At 44.6% G+C, this 23,946-nt stretch overlaps 1 protein-coding gene across 5 annotated transcripts in view; it reads right to left on the minus strand.

Moving 5' to 3' along the window:
- The window catches only part of LOC106604729 (disks large homolog 3), a 141,554-nt gene that overhangs the window by 70,800 nt on the left and 46,808 nt on the right, over positions 1–23,946 (minus strand). For 2 of the 5 annotated variants that reach the window (XM_014199688.3, XM_082975178.1), the window contains exon 1: positions 14,252–15,039. The exons of 1 other annotated variant lie outside the window; for it this stretch is intronic. In XM_014199688.3, the coding sequence (XP_014055163.1) occupies positions 14,252–14,626 (375 nt within the window). In that variant the 5' untranslated portion in view covers positions 14,627–15,039. Of the gene's footprint in view, positions 1–14,251; positions 15,040–23,946 lie in introns of those variants that run through there. 2 more of the 5 variants (XM_045718119.2, XM_014199683.3) reach the window with 1 other exon arrangement.

Consider the following 23,946-nt stretch of genomic DNA (forward strand, 5'->3'; position numbering starts at 1 on the left):
TCAAACCCATTAACATGGCACTGATCTGGAGGGGGTAAAATGCTCCCTCTACATCAGAGGTCTCTGCAGCATGCTAGCTTGCAGGCAGCTCTCTCTCGGCTGGTTGCTACCCCTTGTTGCTAAGCTGAGAGCAACACTTCTGTGCTGTTTGGGATTCTGCCTGTTCTCAGTGAGCGCCAGCGACAGTGTACAGCACTACGCTGCCATTTTGAAGCTCGCTGACTATAATAATGTTTTGTCATCCATAGTCAACAACATATGAAATACAGGATTCTATGGTTGTGTTCTGATCATAGAACATGGGCTGTTTCTCTGTGATGATGAGGATTACGAGTGAGTGTTTCGTGACATGATGGCCTTATTTTGGCAGCTTATTTTGGCACTACACAGTGTGACCTTTGACCATTGAGTGTGTTGGTGTGTCACTCGGGGGCAGAGGGCCAGCTGATCCCTTCCAGGCCATCCCTGCCTAAGCACCACCAGACACAGTACCGCCCATATAAACACAACAACACTGTCCGCTCAAAAAAGCACCAAAACAAATTATGATTCATTTGTTTCTTTAAAAAAAGACCATCATTTGAATCATTAAGCTGAACCTGCGAGCCATGGGGAGATGGGGAGGGAAGCAGCGGGAGCCAGTTGGTCGGTACACTGTACATGTGGGACTAAGGGGTCGTCACACACAAATCATCTTTGATCTACTGTTAAAACAACCAGTGCAGATGACAGAGCCACTTCTGACCCTGGCCAAGATGGAGAGAGGATGGAGAGCAGGCAGAGGCCGGTCCCAGGTGGCGCCCCTGTGGCACTACAAACAGCCCAGCAGCTCCCCTCCCCTCTTTCCCCTCCAGTCATCATGGCCCACAGGGCTCAGCAGGTCTTTATTCCTCGACTGCGAAAACACCCACACACAGCTCCATTCACTGCCTGCCCTGCCTGCGCTCACGTTGGCTGGCAAAGCGCAAAGGTGTTGAAAGTGATGAAGAATTACAGTAAAGTAGGAAAACGATAAGGCAACAAAAACTGTGGCAGTACTTTCTAATGCACAATTATGAATACATTCATGAGCACGTTTGTCCATATGCTGGTGTATTTCCTGCCAAATGAAACGGCGGTGGGAAAAAAGGGTCCTTTGTTTCAAACGTTTGTATCACTTTGGGGATTGCCAAGCCAATCTGCCTCCTGTTGAGGGCCCAGATTTTCTCGTCTCTTCTTCTCCTGCAGAACACCTCAGGTTGGATCACGACACACAGGCCTCATGGAGGACTGTGTCTCAGCACAGATCAGAGCAGATCAGAGTCAGAGCAACCGTCATTTGGGCATGGACATATGACGCAAACACTGATCAGAGCACAGACAGACAACAAGAGGCTTTGAAGTTGTAACCTTTCAGCATAGAGGCCTCTGATCCAATGGTAAGGACTGGCCTTTGTTCAAAGAAGCCTTCAGTCAGACCATGGAAAACAACATGAGAGCACCACACAGCATCGTAGCACTAGATACTGTGACGTACTGTAGCCAGAAAATATAAATATTCAAAAGTATAATATTGATAATATTCAAATGTAAATTAAGATTTGAATATACAGTACAAGAAGGTTAAGATAAACAATATCATTTCTTTACTATGCTAACATTGGCTTAATGAAAATCCTCTGCATGTCAAAGAATCTCCCATGAAGCAACTCTGTTGTAATTCCATATAGGACTCCAGCAGCTCATCACTAGTACCCTCTGAGGACGCTTAGACAAGAGGAATAGATGGAGGTCTTTATATCTGCACAACATAGAGGAGGGTCATGACCTGAACATCAAGAATAACAATCATTTGGAGTATTCAACTGCAGTAGAAACATAATATGGATCTGTTATAACAGACATGAAAATATGCTGAATACTATATTCACCATGGCCATTCTAGCTAGGATGAGTTTTCAAAATGACCAAATCTCTAACAGCTTTTCGTCTCCTGGGCACAAGAGAGAGCAATCTGGCGTTGTGGTGTCATTGGCTTCATTTTGATAATGCGCTGTAACTTGCAGTGCAACCACATGTAACCATGGCATTATCTGGTCAGCCTGCCAGGCGGACACAGCATCCACAGGAGATGACAGTCCGGGGTTCAAAGTGCATGGCCTAATATTGCAATATTCCTCTCGCTTCCGAGCCCCTCCACCCCTCCTTCCATCCTCTTCTCTCTGCCAAACCCCCCCATCCCTGCCAGTTGCGTCATCGGGCTCGGAGATATTCCAATGAGAAAATGCAATGCTTGGATTTGGCTGATTACATCATTGGAATTTTAAAATGGGGAACATTAATCCACAGCGGCCCACATTGGGTTTTCTAAACTGGCTGATCATGATCTGCAGCCTCTCCAGCAGCCTATTCACAGCAAGGCTCTGGGGCTTGGCTGCTTGGAAGACCTCTCTGTGTTACACAAGTGGTACGCCAGGTAACACAGGAGAGGAGAGGGAAGCAGCACCACTACAGCACCACTACTAGAACCAGAATGGCTCCTCACTCCTCCACTAGCTGCCTCTACCTCAAACAGAATCCTTGGTAGTAGGACATATGGGATTTGATTCTGTCCTTCAAATACATCTGAAGTAAATCCTCATTCATGTTTGTAAAATAAAATGTATGAAATGTCTAACTGTGTAACTTACACATGTGTACTACATGTCCTCCATATCTATGCGGTATCAAAAAATCCTTTGCTTAAAAAAGTCCTTTGCCTGTCTTGCTGCCTGTCTGCCTTACTGCCTGCGCCTCAACATTGCAGTCTCTCTCCGTAATTAGCCGAGCAGCAGAGCTAATGTACAGCTCTGGTTGAGACTGCACCATGGCAACACTGTCTCCTCCCCTCCTCAAGGTCCTCTGCCCCAGGGACAGACAGAGACACAGCTGAAGACGTCTTATGGCTTCATGTGTGGGAAGGCAGTGCTCAACATTACTGCCTTACTTATTCTAACACAGGGATATGTACTAGGATATTATGTAATTCAGTTCAACTACAAATTAGGGCCATCTCCAAGATACGGTGGCTAAGATTAGTGCTTAGACATCACGCAGTTGCCCTCAGTGAATCTTTCATTTTGTAAAAGGCTGGCAAGAGTGATACTGAGACCCATGAATGATCAGGCCATTCAACTGATCGTTGATCATCTATGCGATTCATTGACACAAATATCCCTGCACATTCAGTGACCAACTCTAGGAGCCTGAGCTCTGTGACATTACCATGGGCCAATAGACAGACTGAGACGACTGAGATCAGGCAACGAATCCCAGGTCCAAGCCCATCCAGCCGTGGCTTTCCTGCTCCAAATATACATTTAGAGAGCCCTACTGGGGCATCTGCTATTACAAAGGCTTAACGGGAGTTCAAGTCTCTTTTCCTATTTCCTGAAGCAGCCCTTCTGAAAATCACAATGACTAATATCACATAATAAACTGCTTTTCTTCTTTTGAAGCACTGCTTCTTTAAGCATCACCACCCTTTCTTCACTTGTAATGAGTTTTGGGGGACTCAAGTTTCAAGACGACACTATCAGCCTGAGGTTAAAGAGCCATAGTTAACCCTAAATAACAGACAACAGGCCTATACTGTATTTGCTAGTGGTGGGGACCATTATGGATAATTTGATTTGATATGTTTGATATTGACATGAGCGAGGAATATCGTGATATTGGTTTATTCTTCCTGTTAACCTACACTACTATGTAAAAAAACATACATGACTGTTCCTGCATGCACAAAACCCTCTCACAGACATTTTCATAGGCATTAGCATACTTAAAGGAAAACTCCACCCCAAAACTATCTTTCAGTATTTGTTTAATTAGTCCATTGTTGAAATAGTCCAAAAACTTTCAAAATACAGAAATCATGATTTCTGTATTTTGAAAGTTACATATATTGAAAACTTAGGTGTTGAAAAGCAAAACATTTTGGGACTATGTCAACAATGGACTAATGAAACAAATACCAAACTATAGTTTTTGGCTGGAATTTTCCTTTAAAGGAAAGATGGGCTTAATTGACACAATGTCACACTTTTTTTCTACTTACCCAGAGACAGATTAACTCATGGATACCATTTTTATGTCTCTGCGTACAGGAACAACTAGCATGCTAGCTGTTCCTTTAGACTTCCAGTCATTGCGCTAACACATTGAAACTGCACGCAGAGACATCAAATTGTATCTATGAGGATGCTAAATTGCAAAAATGTCGAACTATCCCTTTAATTACCTGCTCATGGGGCATCAACAGTAGATTGATGGCCATTGTATTCGGACTGGTTGGGTAGGTAGATTGATGCCCATTTATGACATTTCCTCTCCCTCTGTGCATGTAGGGTGTCTGAATATGCCATATTTGAGGAGAGGTTGGTGGCCATCTGTGTCTTGTCTACACTGTATGATTGCAGCTCTCAAACTCATATTTCCTTTCCTCCCCTGGATTTGTGTTAGTGCCTCGTACACTGTAGTATTACACAGAGTATTTTACTGTGTTCAGTAAGACCCCTAAGACACTGCCTTGCCCAATGTCTTCAGACTCAACAGTAGATTGATGCCCATTGTATTCGGCCTGGTTGGGTAGGTTTTAGGCTGCCAGAACATTCATACCCGGCCTAATTGGCAACCAGTGAACATTCACTCAGTTGCAATGTTTTAAAAGTTTAATGAATTCCTATTGTATGTCAAGTGCATACTTGTGGTGTTTCCAGGTGGTAGTTGTGTGTTAGCTCATAAAGTTGGGTAGGTTGTTTCCAGAGGCAGTTTGGAACTAGGTAGAGATTTTGCAACTTAGAACAGGCGATTTTTAAGTGCTGCACGCTTCAGCACTTGGCAGTTCCGTTCTGTGAGCTTGTGTGACCCTACAACTTCACGGCTGAGCCGTTGTTGCTCCTAGACGTTTCCACTTCACAATAACAGCACTTACATTAGACCAGGGCAGCTCTAGCAGGGCAGAAATTTGACGAACTGACCTGTTGGAAAGGTGGCATCCTATGACGGTGCCACATTGAAAGTCACTGAGCTCTTCAGTAATGCCATTCTACTCCCAATGTTTGTCTATGGAGATTCATGGTTGTGTGCTCGATTTTATACACCTGTCAGCAACGGGGGTGGCTGAAATAGCCAAATCCATTAATTTGAAGAGGTGTCCCCATACTTTTGTATATATAGTGTATATGTAGTCCCTCCTAAGACTAGCTCTTCAGACTAACTCTATACGGTAAAGATGGGCCTCAAATCCTCACTACGATTTCAAATAATCCATCGATCACACCTCAACTATCGCCAAGGTTGAGGATTGGCAGTAGACTATGTTTTTTTAATTTAAATCTTGGACATTAAGGTTCCTAACATTGAAGTAATGGCCAGAAGATGGCTGCTGTGCTGTTAGTATAAAGATGGCATGGTAATGCTACACTGAGTAAGGGTGCCAACCGCCAACGTTCTATAGTTCCAATGCTTATAAATCAACCGCAACCCAAATACCTACGGGTGCCTTGACCCGGGCGCCTTGACCCGGGCGCCTTGACCTGGGCGCCTTGACTCGGCCGCCAGTCATAAAAAAATAACACAATAGCAGAGAGCAGCAGAGGCGCTACAATGACGCATAAAGACAATTACATCACTGCCCAATGAAGTTCTTATTGCTCTGCTGTGTATGGCCCGCTGAGCCCTGCCAGCTCCAACGGTGGGCTGCTGCCTGCTGACCATGTACTACATAGAAACTTTGATAACGTACTATGGTAATCCACCATGTAATCTGGACAGGCCCCGCTTGTGCTAAAGCTTAAATACAGTACTACAGTACAGTCAGGGGAGATGCAGAGATGACACCAGACGCTGGATATCAAATATAATGTATGTTCAGCAGAATAAAAAAAATATAAATATATTCGTATACAGTATTGCTCATGCTCTGTAGTCTGAAGACATTGGGCAAAGCAGTGTCTTAGGGGTCTTACTGAACACAGTAAAATACTCTGTGTAATACTACAGTGTACGAGGCACTAACACAAATCCAGGGGAGGAAAGGAAATATGAGTTTGAGAGCTGCAATCATACAGTGTAGACAAGACACAGATGACCACCAACCTCTCCTCAAATATGGCATATTCAGACACCCTACATGCACAGAGGGAGAGGAAATGTCATAAATCCAGAAAAAGCTATGTCAAGGCCGGTGTACCCCATCTACAGTGCAATGAGAAGAGGGATATTAAGAAGGGATTGTTTGTATTGTTTGGAACCAGGAACGGGTCGAGTTGTGCTCTCTCTATCTGTTTTTATCTGTCTCTTTCTCTAGGCTGGGGATATCTGTCTCCATTTCCCAGAGAGAGAGGGGGGGGAGATACTTTTTTAAGCACATTCAGCTCAATGGGTAGACACAGTATACTGTATATCTACTGGGCAATAATGACTGATCAGGAACCAGGGGCCTGTTAAAGGATGATCTGTGGTCTGTGCTCTAGCATAGACATACTGTATGTTTGGTTAACGTCAGTCACCCTCTCACTCATCTTGTCTTTTCACTGGGGAGGGAGGGGGGAGAGAGGGAGAAGGGATGGAGGGAGAGCGCAGTGTCAGGCAAACATATGCTTCTGTAGGTGACTATATGGTGCTTATACTGTGTTGATCCCATTCAAAGTGGTTTTTCAGAGGCATAGTGACTAAGACCAATCGAAACAGCAATGAAAAACACCGACACTACTGGAATTGCAGTGAAAACATGAATAATTGAAACCAATTGCTCTATGTTAAACAGATGTGCAATCAACAGCAGGTTCAAAAAGACCTTCCACAGTTTAATTGTTAGATTTGTCAAAAGGAATCCACATATTTCAACTATGGATCAACCTTCATCATTTAGTTTAATGCATTCAATTTGTTCAAGGCCTCATTTCGATGGGGGAAAAAACAACGTATTCAGTGCGACTTCAAAGATAAAAGACGTGATTGTTTTGAAGGCGTAGCGGCTGTATATTAATGAAGCAGCACCTCGTGCACATCCTCTTAAAATGGCAGAGAAAAGCTGTGCTAATTATACTGACGCACAGAGCTGAAGCAGCCTGCTGAAACATGCCCACACCATGTAGCTAGTTGATTGGAGCTTTTGATCTGGACAATGCATGAGAAAGACAGAAGGCAGAGATGAGAGGATGATAGAAAAAAAAGAAAGATTGGAGGCCAGCAGACCAAATGGCTAAAGGGCTGCTTGGATAATGCATTAGCGAGATCAGATGGCACTCAGTGCAACTACGCTACACATGGGAAGAGATGCACTGACTGCATCGCCAAATGTTCTCCTCACAAGACACAACTCTCTAGAAAATGGGAAAAGACATCTAAATCTGTGCATTTCAGCTCTTCCCGCTTTAGCATTTAGTCTTCATTCTGCATCTCAATATTAATCTGAAAAAATCAACATGTTTGGAGACAACAGCTTCACAATAATGCATGAATAACAGCATCCAGTCAACACTCTACTGTGAAGAATATTCCAGATCTGCAGGCCCTTGTCTACACCGCTACAGTATACAATACATGCATCCACTGGAGCCAGAGCTGCGTTTCTAAAATTACGAGCAGTGGAACAATAGCCCGAGCGCTGTTGAAAGCGCCCACGGACACCCACAAAAAAGGAGAGGAGTCAGAAGGCTTGGGGATAGGCCCAGTCTTCAGCGTTATCGATGTGATGCATGCAGTCCCGTGGCAGTGTGTGGGTGTTCTAGTACGCTCTGGCCAGGAGTTAGTGCTGCGATCTGAAGCATACCCAGCCAAGAGCAATAGAGGAATAGAACCCAGATAAAGCAACAGGAGATGACTGTTGAAACTAGAAGTACCATACATAAATCACACAGCACTGTTTTCTGTACATATTATTCATTATAGATTATAGCAGTAGGGGGGCGAGACCATGTGACCGTGTCCCCCCATAATCAACCAATGAAAGGCCTCTTCCTCCTCCCTCGTCTTCCTGACAGAACAAGGGAATGATGGTCCCATCATTGAATCAGGAGTACATCCCTGCACAGCACATTCCCGTTTCTAGGCCAGCCGCTACCTTGATCAGCAAAACCCCCTAAATAAAACAAAGCAGGCAAGCAAACAAACAGCCCTCCCCTCCCCTCTTTCCTCTCCTCCCTGGCTGGCTGGGAGAGGCAGAGGGTTGAGCCCAGGCAGGGGCTCTGACAAACAGCATTCGGATCACATGGCCTGGCCTCACCATACATGGCAGAAAGCAGGCAAGCCGGTTTACACACATCATGTACATGCTGTACAAACAGCCCACGCCAATACACATTTCATTCAATTCTGCAGTATAAGTTTTTATAAACATATACTGCAGATTTGTATTATATGTTGAGTAGAATACTTATATTTAGAGTAAGCCTAACCTTGAAACGAAGCAGGTCCACATCTCTGTGAATGAAGTACTGCAAGTCCATGGGGGCTGCAGCAGCTTTTACAGGAGGTGTGGGAGGTGAGGTTAGGCTCCAGTCCAGTCCAGGGTCATTGTTAGACCAACACACCTGACTGTTCAAGCTCTACTACTTTTCTAATAGCTGTCAAACGATCCCCGTCACTCTGACGTCCACGTTTGTGCCGGCCTCTTCTCAACCACAGAATCCTTGCCCCCTCTAATGGTGTAGAAAAAGTTTACTTTTCTAAAAGTGCACATAAATATTGCAGCACACCTTGTCCCCTCTGTTTCACTGTGCATTTGCAGTGATTCACCGTGCTGCTCTCCTCCCTTGAATCTTTATGAGTCCGGTACATTTTGTTTTAGGCAAAGGTCTGTTCGAGATGTCTATATATGTGTGTGTGTGTGTGTGTGTGTGTGTGTGTGTGTGTGTGTGTGTGTGTGTGTGTAAAAGAGATCCAAAGAGACAGAGAGGGGAGACATATAGATAGATATTAATACAGATTGGACAGGTAGTATTCACAAGTCCTTGTCCAATGACAATTGATACTGCAAGTGAGCATCAGTGTGCAGCCAGCCACTGACAGGCATGAATACAATATAGAAATGACTTACAGGGGAGAAAGTCTCATGGCCGTTAACCAGACTAGCAGATTGTCATAGCTAATAAGATTATGGAGTAACTGTGTTGCACTGGACCACGTCAGCTAGCTGGACGACTCTCCTCCCACGGGGCAGGGCACTGCTGGCTAGCCTGGTATGGAGGTTATACAATACCAAAGATTGTGGACCGAGTAGGATCCCACAATTGGCTCCAGTATCTATTTCATGCCTCTTACATATCTGGATCCATGCTGTGTCCCTCCTGAATACACTGTACTGGATATTAGGGTCAAATGTATCCATTTTGTTTACCTAAATACAGCTTTATGTCCACATGGCAGCAAAGACAAACAGACTGACCTACTCTTCTATGTTTTATCACACCAAAATGCTCAAGGCTGAGATCCCACGAGTCTCATGTACTGTATAAAGTAGCACAATGTTGCAATTGCATTTTGCAAAAGCTACGATTAACACAAAAATGTGTAGGAATTCAGAGTATCAAACCAAAGTATCAAAGTATCAAACCAAGCACAGAACATCCCACACTGTCTGACACCAAACTGATTGTGGACATCCAGTTCTGTAACCCCTGAGCATCCGTCCAGCACTCAGCCCCAGTTATTAGTCAGAAACAGGCACACAACCCCCCCCCCCCCTTTTCTACAGACACACACTGCATTTAGAATGACATCATTCTCTGAATGCCAAGCTGTCTGGCCTTTAAGAATCACCAGAGATAATGGAGTGGATGGAGTGGGGGAGGTTTGGCCCCCCTGGGATCCACCCCAACCCCATCTTTGTCTGGGGCGGCCTGTGATCAACACTCTCTAAAAGGGAGAGGCAGCACCCCACCAATCAACTCCACTACACTCACTGACAGACAGGCCTCACCACCAGGAACCTAACCTCTCCTGTTTCGTACCTCTCTCTGTACCACTCCAGATGTACTGTTAGAAAGCTATGCATTATGACTGGCTGTACATGTCCCAGGGTTGACATCTCAGGCCAGACAAACAGCGAAAACCAACCAACTCCAACCCCCCCCATGCTCCCTTCATCTCCCTTCCATCCATCCTATCCCATCCTCTTCTCTCAGAAACCCCAGTGACAGCACGATACGCTGGATATCTGCTGACATATGTCATATAGATGGGACATACAGTATCTTCCCCATCAGAGAGAGGAATATTAGCCAATGAGAACGCTGACATGTAACGTTACATCCAATATATATGCAAATAGGCTCATCCACATTGATAAGACACTTAAAAGACAACCATGAATGAATAATCTGTAAAAATGGCCAGGGTGTATGGATGGACCTCAGAATACATGTCATGAAAAGGTCATACATCTTGTCCTTACTGCATGACACTGTAATGCCCCAGTCCCAGTGTAGTGTAGCCATAGCCTATCATGCCAACATCCCCTCGTCCTTGCTCCCCATTTTGAGATCAGCTCAGAGATAAATCCCTCTTGATCTGATGAGAATATTCCTGCGTTCAGATGGAGGCTGTCTAAATCACAACAGGGGTCTGAGCTCAAGACATCTGGGTAAAAAGCCTTTGTAAGTCCTCTCCTGTAATACTCCTTGGGCTGGGCCCCTGTTAGAGGCCTGGAAAATCACATCAAAATGGACAAAGTCTCATCATCACGTTGACGCAAAAACGCACAAATAAAATGTATGTATTTGCTGTATGCGCAGAGATTCCACATACTGTACTAACCTTGAAGAAATCTGGTATGATGCAAACACACCAGATATGTGGATATAACTATCAAAGAAAAACTTGGACTAAAAGCCTATCTGTTAATAACTGTTTATTTACTATTCAACTATTGTAGAAACATCTGATCGTCAAGAATGGAGACATTGGAGAGCGTGCTAAAGTTTCAGTGAGCAGGAATAACAATTGTGACCACCCAGCGAGAGAGGGGCCAAGAGACATTTCTGATCCAAACCTGAAGGCTCTCGACTGGAAACCACCTATTGGAGTGTTCATGATGTAAGCCCACACTCAACGCTCATGCATTAGTGATCCTGTACGTCCACAGAGCACCAATCATCTGGTAAACAATAGACCTACGACGGAGCATGGGGGACTGGGAGGGCATTTTGGAATATGTTTAATATCTCGCTCATAATAAATAAAGTAAAATCCAATTAATATTTCAAGCTAATCATAGGCACAGAGCTGGAGAGCACACACAGACAGATTGGAGCCTGAGGGGGGAGGGAGAGCTCTGAGTGAAGAAGCCTCCCATTAGGCCAGGGTCTCCTCATCTCTCAAATGGAAATTCAACTGCTCATGTTTAAAGGAAATGCTCCTTTTAATCCCAACTGGCTTCATGTACATCCATCCATCCATAATTAACTTAACCAACCCCCTGACAATAGCCATTGACTGTAATCTTGCTTTCAAGGAGATATGGTGGGGAGGGAGGAGAACAAAGATGTGTGGTTAAATGGAAGGTAACATACTATACTTTGGTTAGTTTGGAACAATTTCTTAGCCATTTTAGGAACTTTTTATGGAACACTTCTGGCTATCAAAATCCTTTGAAAAAACCCAGATATGAAAATATGTTAACCAACTGTAATCATGTATTATTTTGAGAGATTATGTCGGATGACTACTAATAACAGTTTCAGTATCCCAAAAATCTTCCAAAAGATGCATGTATCAGAAAGATCAGTGTGGTTGTGTGACTGTGTATAATATGAGCATTACACATGTCCATGCCTGCCCTGGCGTCTTGTGAGTGCTGCGAATGGTGGTGGGGGAGGGGGGAAATTCCCACCCATGGATGTGCAGTGGGGACTGAAGGGAACAGAGATGCTCCAACGTCCATCCAAGGCTGTGCTTTGCCCACAGCAAGCAGGGGTGGATGGTGCTATGTTGATGCTGTACTAGAGACAGAGGGTTAAAACCTGACCCTGTAGAGGGCCTTTTAGGAGGCTGAGGGACAGATGCTTGTCCACAGAGCCATGGGGCTCCCTCTCTCTCTCTCTCTCTGAGCATCCCCTCTCAGCACCACCAACTGCCTCCTCTTACATAATCCCCTCCCCCTCTACAGGCCGGCTGTCTTTATTGGTTTAGTGCTCTCTTTTTCTACATTAGTGTTTTCACCTCTCTTTCCTGTCATCACTAATTCTTTCTCTGTATGTCCGGTGCCGTTGTGCCGGTTATATTGCAGATTATCACTGTTTGGATTTGTATGCTGTATTTTACACACGTTGAAACGTCTCTCTGTACACCCAGACTTTCTCCTAATAAAGGCCAGTGATAATGTGTAAATGCAGTATATTAGGCATAAAACCATCCCAAAGATCCTCTGACAGGATGACAGAAGAGGAGCAGGACCAATCATTTTAGCTCCATTGATTTCATCTATCAAAGGCTGTGGCTAAGTTGTGATGATGCATGCTCCAAATAACCCAACCCCTTCACATGAATTGACAAGCCACTACATAAATGAATGAGCGGCTGAAAAACATTTCACAGGAGATATTGGCTCCAATTCATTTGCAATCTAGACATTACATTTACGCTGGGAATAAGCAGTTGGCAGGAGGATATTTGTACTGATGGTAAATAAATAATCGACATGAAAATGCTTACGTAATCAAAACTGCCGTGAGGTTTTAAACGTGAGAAATGAAATCTGCCTGATTGGCTTGGGCACAGCTGATGGTGGATATGGACCGGTTAGAATATACAATAGATTATTATTACAGCACAATGTCAAGGAAGCAAATCGTAGGCTACTCGATTATGCTTCCTTTACTAATGAAACCTCTTCCTCCCTGGTTCATGTAGGAAGGCTAGCTAGTAATATCAGTTAGGTTGCTGTTCATCTGTGCTCTTGTGCTCAGTAGAATTTCTCCAACATTGCCAGTGAGATTTCAGCCTCCATTTTACCCCCACGCTGTCTCTCTCTCCTGCCGTTTTATGCTCTCTGCTCAAATAAATTCACAGTAGCTTCGAACACCGTGTATATTATGGGACTAAACACACACACACACACACACACACACACACACACACACACACACACACACACACACACACACACACACACACACACACACACACACACACACACACACACACACACACACACACACACACACAGGCCCTTCCCCCACCCCCAGCTCACTCTCGTGCGTGCGCACATGCACCCTGCCTAATTACAGATTGTGTTCCTAGCTTTAGTCAAAAGAGACATGTCAAGACTGAGACAATAGAGGCCCCGAGACTATAAAGGAAATGGTAAACGGAGAATATAAAACATGTGCTGGTTTAAATGGTCCTAGTTACAGTATCATATCTGCCCAGTAGGACCCCTCCATCTCACCCAACCCTCCATAGCAGAGCAATGTACATCTTTTAAGGAATAACCAGACACATACAGAAATAAGCCATCTAATGGAGTCTGTCTTTCTCCTCATTCTCCCCCTCCTCTCCTCCTCATCTCCTCTCTCTCTCTCCCTCTCTCTCTCTCTCTCTCTCTCTCTCTCTCTACAGGAAATCTGCCAGATGAGAGACAACCCTTTCAGTAGTTAATCTGTGAGAAACATGCTTCATATATGTCAGGCAAAATGTATTTTTGTTAAGGGCCGATGGAGGAGAAACATGTGTCTGCATTGCAGCGTAATGAGCCGGCTTTAGTATAATTTAGCCTTCAATGAATATTGCTCGATCGCCGCTACACTCTTTGTGGCTGTTGAATGAAAACGAATGCAGGGCTGTTTTAGTCTGTGATGTTAACATAGGCCTTTGATGAAAAGCAATAAATAAGCAATACTCATTCCCATCTGATCTTAAGGCATGCCATTCTTATGTTGAAGTGAATATAGAACACTAGGCCTGCTCTGCATGGTAGACAAATGAATACGAAACAGCTCACTACTCCCTAAATGAATGAATGAGTATGAACAGATGAACAGATAATCTGTATTAGAGCTGGGATGAAGCAGTGCATATGAGAGAGCTCAGGTTGCTCTCTACCACACCACAGCACAACAGGCTTCACCAAGACAGATTAGCACCTCTAAAAAGGTGTGCACATGTCTGTTTCAACCCAACAACCTCACATCAAATCCCATTCACCCACTGCCCCTCTGCCTAATCCCTACGCCCCCAGAGGTGTGGGATAGAAGGCCATAAGGCCGGCTGAGGAGGTTGAGGTAGTTACCTGGTCGTACCACTCCCGGTTGGAACAGGTGCATTCCGGCCACCAACCTGCTTGACCACCGGCGGTGTTGCCATTCACCTTGGGGCCGCCCTTGGATTGGAGCTTGGGGTTTGGGCCTCCGGGACCCCCGGAAGACATCATCTTGCCCTTACTTCTCCCCAGAGTGCCCCCTCCTCCTCCCATGCCTCCTCCTCCTCCACCCGAGGCTGGAGGCTGGGGTAAGGTCTGCCCGCCCCCGGGCCCGTACCCGGCCGGGTATCCATAGGGCTCGGTCTGCCATTCTTGGTACTGAGGGGCGTCCATCCTGCGCAGGGCGGCCATGCGGGTCACCTCGTAACATTCTGGGCACTTGCAGCAGTGGTGGTGTTTGTGCATGCTGGCTGTGCTGGCGCTGTGCTGCGCTGAGCGGCGTGGTGTGGCACTTTCTCTCTGCTGCCTCCTCAGATCACACGCAGCACGCTGCAATCGGCTCGCAGAGCGCTAATACTGACGCAAATAACACTAATCACAGCAATTCGACTGATTTTCCTTTTTTCTCCAAATCCTGTTACTTTCCTCTCTTCCCCTCAGATGCAAAAAAAAAAGAGCAAGGGGGGGGGAGTAGCAACAGGAAAACCCAAAAATTCAAAATTAGTATGTAGTCTTCCTTCCTCTTGACGTAGAAGATCAAAGGAAATAATACTGAAAATATTGTATATGATCACACAATCAGAGACCAGCCCCGATGGTAGAATTTTCCTCTCGCCGCTCTTGTTTCACAGTGATATGTATATAAATTCATAGATATATATATTAATTTGTTTATATATTATATATATATTTACACACACACAAATACATATAAAAATATGAATATAAACAGACTAGCACAAATACACAGATATATACAGAGATATATGTATATATATATATAAATATCTATATGCGTGTATACAAATATATATATAAACAATATGTATATATAGAAATTATATCCTCAGATGAAATCTTCCTCTGGATTTCTCTTCCCTTTTTCCAAACCCGTTTTCTTCCTCCTGTTTTACCTCCTGTGTTGAGAAGCAGTGTTTTCTTTCTGTTTCTCTCTCTCTTTTCTCAGCCTGCAGAGAGGAGCTGAGCACTGGATTGCCTCTCAGCCTGCCTGCCCTAGATGTGGATTATACAGAGGGATGCGAGCAAGCGAGAGGGAGATGGAGCGAAAGAGAGAGAGAAAGCACGAGAGAGAGAGAGAGAGAGAGAGAGAGAGAGAGAGAGAGAGAGAGAGAGAGAGAGAGAGAGAGAGAGAGAGAGAGAGAGAGAGAGAGGGGGAGATACGTAGCAGCATCCCTCCAGCACCTCAACCCTGACAGCCACAGCCAATCAACTGGCAGCACTGCCATCAGCAGCAGCACCAACAGGACTGAGCGCTTCACTGGCTGCTCTTAAAGGGGCCACGCCACCTAAACCACACCGTTCAGTGCCTAGAGAGGAAAGACACTGCCTCACACATGCAATGACTGTAACCTAGTCACATTTGTCCATCTCCTCCATATGACTGGGCTGTGTTTGGAAGTAAAAGACAGGAAAGATCATAACCACTTTCTCCGTATGTTCATTCCAACCCTCAGTGGGGATCCTCTGCTATTCGAATCCATGTTTTTCCTCGTTCCAATGCAGCCAAAATCTAACAGGCAACCTCCAATTTACAGCCCTGTTCCTGGGACTGGTCCCTAGGTGTCTATGGTCATCTCTGGTTCAATGATGGGAGCTTTGTTGTCTTGGGCCATTGATTGACACCCTCAGGGCTAATGTCATGTTTAGCTCTGAACATCTAGACATAATGTAATAATGAAACGGGTGTTGTTGCGACTCACATTCACATGACAATCCTATTGCATTTGGTATATTTAAATAATTATAGGGGTGATTAAACTCAAAGGTATCACCATTATTAGGCTTTGTCTTGTAATAAAGGATGCCTACAAATCACCATACTAAAGATCCCTCTCTAGCTCTTCTGCCGATACCAATGTATTACATTTTCAGCAGGCCTTGAACAGCATTGAATAACATCATTCTGAAAACCTAGATGAAACATAGTATGATGACCAGAGCCCTGTACTGACAGGTAGTGACTAGTGCAGTACATCTAAGAACCATTGGTTCACTGAAGAACCATGGGGGAAATATCTCACATGTTCACAATGATGACATCAACACATGTGTACGCAACAAACACGATTACACGCTTGGGCTTTCGAGTGGGCGGAGAAAGAGTGAGAGAGAGCGAGTGAGTGAGAATGTCGAAGAGAGACAGGAAGAGAGAGTATGGGTGGATATGTATTTTTTTATGTGTGTGGTTATGATTTTTAATTAGAGATAAATTCATAAGCTTGCACAAAGCAGTTAAGTGTTGATCAGAGCTCCACCGAACAGACACTGAAGCTGAAGGTCTGTCTTTTGGATAACTGGTGTGTGTGTGTGTGTATGTGTGTGTATGTGTGTGTCTGTGTTACAGTGTCGGCATTAAAGCCCTGCATCTGTGCATTATTAATGAAATGTGGTGGGGAGATGGAACTGGGTGTGTCTGTCTGTGGGGGAAGATAGTAGCTATATTTACATGAGTGTCTGCTGTGAGAGAGGGAGACACTATCTATGAAGAGAGTACATTCGAGGGTACACAAAGAACATCTAAGAGTACGCATCTTGGTGTGTGTCTGGGGACATAAAACAGAGTATGCATTTGTATCAATGTGTGTGTGTGTGTGTGTGTGTGTGTGTGTGTGTGTGTGTGTGTGTGTGTGTGTGTGTGTGTGTGTGTGTGTGTGTATCTGAGTGATGCTTACAGTCAGTACACACTATGCCTCTGCAGCCCTACCAGGAGGCACAAACAGCAGGCTCAGCCACTTAATTACACGCAACAGTAACTCACTTCATTATCATGATATTCTATTCCTGTAACTTATGGAGATTCTGCAAACGGAGCAGAAAGAAGGGGGAACTTTAGCATTTTTACAGAGCGAGGGGCCACTGAGAACTCCCATCTCGGATACAAAGACGCAGTCAAAGCCAATCACAGCTTCAAGGCGGTGCTTGAAGGCGGTGGCTTGAAAAGACGTTGCAAGCAAATCCATCATGGCACACATGACCGAGCACATGTTGCAACCATCCTCCCTCTGCCTCTCCGTCTCTCTTACCTATCGTCTGCATCATATTTACCGTCCAGCGTTATGCAGCGAGGGGGTTTGCAGTACAAAAGGAAACATATGACAGAGGGAATGAAAATGGATGGATACAGTGCAGGCAGGAGAGATGAATGGAGAGCCGGAAAGAAACAGACTGCCTATACTGTATGAACACAGATATGTTATGAGATGTGTTTGTGTGTGTGTGTACAGTGCATTTGGAAAATATTCAGACAATTGACTTTTTATACATTTTGTTACGTTACAGCCTTCTTCTAAAATAGATACAATTCTTGTTTTCACCTCATTCATCTACACACTATAATGACAGGTTTTTAGACATTTTTGCACATTTAATTACAAAAGTATTCAGACCCTTTGCTATGAGACTCTAAAGTGAGCTCAGGTGCATCCTGTTTCCATTGATCATCCTTGAGATGTTTCTATAACTTGATTGGAGTCCTCCTGTGGTCAATTCAATTGATTGGACATGATTTGGAAAGGCACACACCTGTCTATATAAGGTCCCACAGTTGACAGTTGTTACGAACCGGCTCAGAGTTCGCAACAAAAGGGAGACAAGGATTATCAAAATATATATTTATTAAATAAAGTAACTAAGTAATTAACAATGGTGTGTGTAATCAGTAATGTAAGTGAGTGTTTTGCATACCTGAATGTAATAATGCAGTGTTGAAAGGTGCCAAAGCAAACAACCAAAAAACCACAACTACCACAACCAAAAACAACAAGGTGTCTGCATGGAGATAGTCTCCCCAATGAATGTGGAAGAGGTGCCTTTATCCTGGGACACACCCGGGCCCAGGTGTTTCCCATGTAGCTGACGACCCTCCCAACTCCGCCCACCGGCATCGTAATAAGGAACAAGAGCAAAGAGAGAAAATACGGCAGACAGAGTGGGAGCGTCGTCACACAGTGCATGTCAGAGCAAAAACCAAGCCATGAAGTCGAAGGAATTGTCCGTAGAGCTCCCATACCGGATTGTGTCGAGGCACAGATCTGGGTAAGGTTACCAAAAAATGTCTGCAGCAACGAAGGTCGCAAAGAACACAGTGGACTCCATCATTCTTAAATGGAAGAGCAATCGGGGGAGAAGAGCCTTGGTCAGGGAGGTGACCAAGAACCCAAAGGTCACTCTGACAGAGCTCCTCTGTGAAGATGGGAGAACCTTCCAGAAGGACAACCATCACTGCAGCACTCCACCAATCAGGCCTTTATGGTAGAGTGGCCAGACAGAAGCCACTCCTCAGTAAAAGGCACATGACAGCCCGCTTGGAGTTTGCCAAAAAGCACCTAAAGACTCTGACCATGAGAAACAAGATTCTCTGGTCTGATGAAACCAAGATTGAACTCTTTGGCATGAATGCCAAGTGTCATGTCTTGAGGAAACCTGGCACCATCCCTACGGTGAAGCATGATGGTGGCAGCATCATGCAGTGGGGATGTTTTTCAGCAGCAGGGACTGGGAGACTAGTCAGGATCGAGGGAAAGATGAACGGAGCAAAGTACAGAGAGATCCTTGATGAAAACCTGCTACAGAGCGCTCAGGACCTCAGACTAGGGCAAAGGTTCACCTTCCAACAGGACAACTACCCTAAGCACACAGCCAAGAAAACGCAGGAGTGGCTTCGGGACAAGTCTCTGAATGTCCTTGAGTGGCCCAGCCAGAGCCCAATCGAACATCTCTTTAGAGACCTGAAAATATCTGTGCAGCGACGCTCCCCATCCAACCTGACAGAGCTTGAGATGATCTGCAGAGAAGAATGGGAAAAACTCCCCAAATACAGGTGTGCCAAGCTTGTAGCGTCATACCCAAGACGACTCGAGGCTTTAATCGCTGCCAAAGGTGCTTCAACAAAGTACTGACTAAAGGGTCTGAATACTTATGTAAATGTGATGTTTCCATTTAAAAAAAAAAAATTTGCAAAAATGTATAAAAACCTATTTTTGCTTTGTCATCATGGGGTATTGTGTGTAAATTGATGAGGGGGAAAAAACGATTTCATCCATTTGAGAATAAGGCTGTAACATAACAAAATGTGGAAAAAGTCAAGGGGTCTGAATACTTTCCGAATGCAGTGTGTGTGTGAGTGTGCGAGTGCATGTGGGCGTTTCTAGTACCTCTGGGGAAAATAATCCTATTCCTTCACAAATTATGTAATATGAAATCTAAAATGTTTTCTAGGTCTCCTAAGTCAGAACCAATCAATGACCAGTAGTAGTCTCTGTATAAGCAGGACAGGGAAATGGAATGAGAGAGAGAGAGAGAGAGGGAAAGGAAGAAAGAAGGGAACGGAGATACACGAGGTTACCAATGGCAAGTCAGACCAGGAAATGGTCTCCAACACGGCCTAGTGTGTACTATATTAGCTTATAAAGTAGAATGGATGCATGTTCTTTTAAGAACATTCTTACTGATGCATTGGATATAAAGTCATTTCAATAAAATGCTTTACTCGTCATTAAGGCTTGAGAATAGTGTGTATAGCAGTATACTATACTAATAGTGGCAGCATTTGGGTCCATATCCTAGTGCAGTCCTACTCACACAGTGAGGGCTCAGAAGCATCTGGGAACAGATGCTTGCTCTGAGACTAATTTCCAAAAGCGAAATGTGTTCACTGTCAACTGACAAGACGTTGCTCGGGGTTCTCCTTAGTTTATAAGAGTTAAGTAGAACATCTACAAAACACTTACACAGAGGGGCGTTTCAACTGAGATGGAACATCTGTAAAGATTATTTTGTAATTGTTTTATTCTGAGAGGTACAGGTAAGTGCCAAAATAATGGAAACACTTGATTAAATGAGGGATACAAAGTATATTGAGTTAATTAAGCAATTCAAATCCCATCAATCTTAGGGTCATGTATAAAAATGCTGGGCAGGCCATTATTTTGGCTACCATGGCTATGCTGCCATATGACAATGTCCCCATCCACAGGGCACGAGTGGTTCCTGAATGGTTTGATGAGCATGAAAACGATATAAACCATGGCCGTCTCAACCCAATTGAACACAAATGGGAGATTATAGAGCGGCGCCTGAGACAGCGTTTTTCACCAATAACATTCTCGTGGAAGAATAGTGTTGCATCCCTCCAACAGAGATCCAGACAGTTGTAGAATCTATGCCAAGGTGTTTTGAAGCTGTTCTGGCTTGCGGTGGCCCAACACACTACTATGTTGGTGTTTCCTTTATTTTGGTAGTTACCTATATATCATTGAAAGAAGCAATATCCAACATGACAATGAATCACTCTTTTATCCTTATAGCAGGATACATTTTGGGGATAGAAATGTCTAGAAGCGAATCATTTTTATTTTATTTCACCTTTATTTAACCAGGTAGGCTAGTTGAGAACAAGTTCTCATTTACAACTGCGACCTGGCCAAGATAAAGCAAAGCAGTTCGACACAAACAACAACACAGAGTTACACATGGAATAAACAAACATACAGTCAATAAGACAGTAGAAAAAGTCTATATACAGTATGTACAAATGAGGTAAGATAAGGCAATAAATAGGCCATGGTGGCGAAGTAATTACAATATAGCAATTAAACACTGGAGTGATAGATGTGCAAAAGATGAATGTGCAAGTAGAGATACTGGGGTGCAAAGGAGCAAGATAAATAAATAAATACAGTATGGGGATGAGGTAGTTGGATGGGCTATTTACAGATGGGCTATTTACAGATGGGCTATGTACAGGTGCAGTGATCTGCAAGCTGTTCTGACAGCTGGTGCTTAAAGTTAGTGAGGGAGATATGAGTCTCCAGCTTCAGTGATTTTTGCAGTTCGTTCCAGTCATTGGCAGCAGAGAAGTGGAAAGAAAGGCGGCCAAAGGAGGAATTGGCTTTGGGGGTGACCAGTGAAATATACCTGCTGGAGCGCGTGCTACGGGTGGGTGCTGCTATGGTGACCAGTGAGCTGAGATAAGGCAGGGCTTTACCTAGCAAAGACTTGCAGATGACCTGGAGCCAGTGGGTTTGGCGACGAGTATGAAGCGAGGGCCAGCCAACGAGAGCGTACAGGTCGTAGTGGTGGGTAGTATATGGGGCTTTGGTGACAAAACGGACGGCACTGTGATAGACTACATCCAGTTTGTTGAGTAGAGTGTTGGAGGATATTTTGTAAATGACATCGTCAAAATCGAGGATCAGTAGGATGGTCAGTTTTATGAGGGTATGTTTGGCAGCATGAGTGAAGGATGCTTTGTTGTGAAATAGGAAGCCGATTCTAGATTTAATTTTGGATTGGAGATGCTTAATGTGAGTCTGGAAGGAGAGTTTACAATCTAACCAGACACCTAGGTATTTGTATTTGTCCACATATTCTAAGTCAGAACCGTCCAGAGTAGTGATGCTGGACGGGCGGGAAGGTGCGGGCAGCGATCGGTTGAAGAGCATGCATTTAGTTTGACTTGCATTTAAGAGCAGTTGGAGGCCATGGAGTTGTATGGCATTGAAGCTCGTCTGGAGGTTAGTTAACACAGTGTCCAAAGAAGGGCCAGAAGTATACAGAATGGTGTCGTCTGCGTAAAGGTGGATCAGAGAATCACCAGCAGCAAGAGCGACATCATTGATGTATACAGAGAAAAGAGTCGGCCCGAGAATTGAACCCTGTGGCACCCCCATAGAGACTGCCAGAGGTCCGGACAACAGGCCCTCCGATTTGACACACTGAACTCTATCAGAGAAGTAGTTGGTGAACCAGGCGAGGCAGTCATTTAAGAAACCAAGGCTGTTGAGTCTGCCGATAAGAATGTGGTGATTGACAGAGTCAAAAGCCTTGGTCAGGTCGATGAATACGGCTGCACAGTAATGTCTCTTATCGATGGCGGTTATGATATCGTTTAGGACCTTGAGCGTGGCTGAAGTGTACCCATGACCAGCTCTGAAACCAGATTGCATAGCGGAGAAGGTACGGTGGGATTCAAAATGGTCAGTAATCTGTTTGTTAACTTGGCTTTCGAAGACCTTAGAAAGGCAGGGTAGGATAGATATAGGTCTGTAGCAGTTTGGGTCTAGAGTGTCTCCCCCTTTGAAGAGGGAGATGACCGCGGCAGCTTTCCAATCTTTGGGAATCTCAGATGATACGAAAGAGAGGTTGAACAGGCTAGTAATAGGGGTTGCAACAATTTCGGCTGATAATTTTAGAAAGAGAGGGTCCAGATTGTCTAGCCCAGCTGATTTGTAGGGGTACAGATTTTGCAGCTCTTTCAGAACATCAACTATCTGGATTTCGGTGAAGGAGAAATGGAGGAGGCTTGGGCGAGTTGCTGTGGGGGATGCAGGGCTGTTGACCGGGGTAGGGGTAGCCAGGTGGAAAGCATGGCCAGCCGTAGAAAAATGCTTATTGAAATTCTCAATTATAGTGGATTTATCGGTGGTGACATTGTTTCTTAGCCTCAGTGCAGTGGGCAGCTGGGAGGAGGTGCTCTTATTCTCCATGGACTTTACCGTGTCCCAGAACATTTTTGAGTTTGTGCTACAGGATGCACATTTCTGTTTGAAAAAGCTAGCCTTAGCTTTCCTAACTGCCTGTGTATATTGGTTCCTAACTTCCCTGAAAAGTTGCATATCACAGGGGCTATTCGATGCTTACGCAGTACGCCACAGGATGTTTTTGTGCTGGTCAAGGGCAGTCAGGTCTGGAGTGAACCAAGGGCTATATCTGTTCCTGGTTCTACATTTTTTTAAATGGGCATGCTTATTTAAGATGGTGAGGAAGGCACTTTTAAAGAATAACCAGGCATCCTCTACTGACAGGATGAGGTCAATATCCTCCCAGGATACCCGGGCCAAGTCGATTAGAAAGGCCTGCTCGCTGAAGTGTTTTAGGGAGTGTTTGACAGTGATGAGGGTGGTCCTTTGACCGCAGACCCATTACGGATGCAGGCAATGAGGCAGTGATCGCTGAGATCTTGGTTGAAGAGAGCAGAGGTGTATTTGGAGTGCAAGTTGGTTAGGATGATATCTATGAGGGTGCCCGTGTTTACGGATTTGGGGTTGTACCTGGTAGGTTCATTGATCATTTGTGTGAGATTGAGGGCATCAAGCTTAGATTGTAGGATGGCCGGGGTGTTAAGAGTGTCCCAGTTTAGGTCACCTAGCAGCACGAGCTCTTAAGATAGATGGGGTGCAATCAATTCACATATGGTGTCCAGGGCACAGCTGGGGGCAGAGGGTGGTCTATAGCAAGCGGCAACGGTGAGGGACTTGTTTCTGGAAAGGTGGATTTTTAAAAGTAGAAGCTCACATTGTTTGGGTACAGACCTGGATAGTAAGACAGAACTCTGCAGGCTATCTCTGCAGTAGATTGCAACACCGCCCCCTTTGGCAGTTCTATCTTGTCGGAAGATGTTATAGTTAGGGATGGAAATTTCAGGGTTTTTGGTGGTCTTCCCAAGCCAGGATTCAGACACGGCTAGGACATCCGGGTTGGCAGAGTGTGCTAAAGCAGTAAATAAAACAAACTTAGGGAGGAGGCTTCTAATGTTAACATGCATG

Source organism: Salmo salar, chromosome 05, assembly GCF_965601325.2.
Source record: "Salmo salar chromosome 05, fSalSal1, whole genome shotgun sequence".
Taxonomy (NCBI): Eukaryota; Metazoa; Chordata; class Actinopteri; order Salmoniformes; family Salmonidae; genus Salmo; species Salmo salar.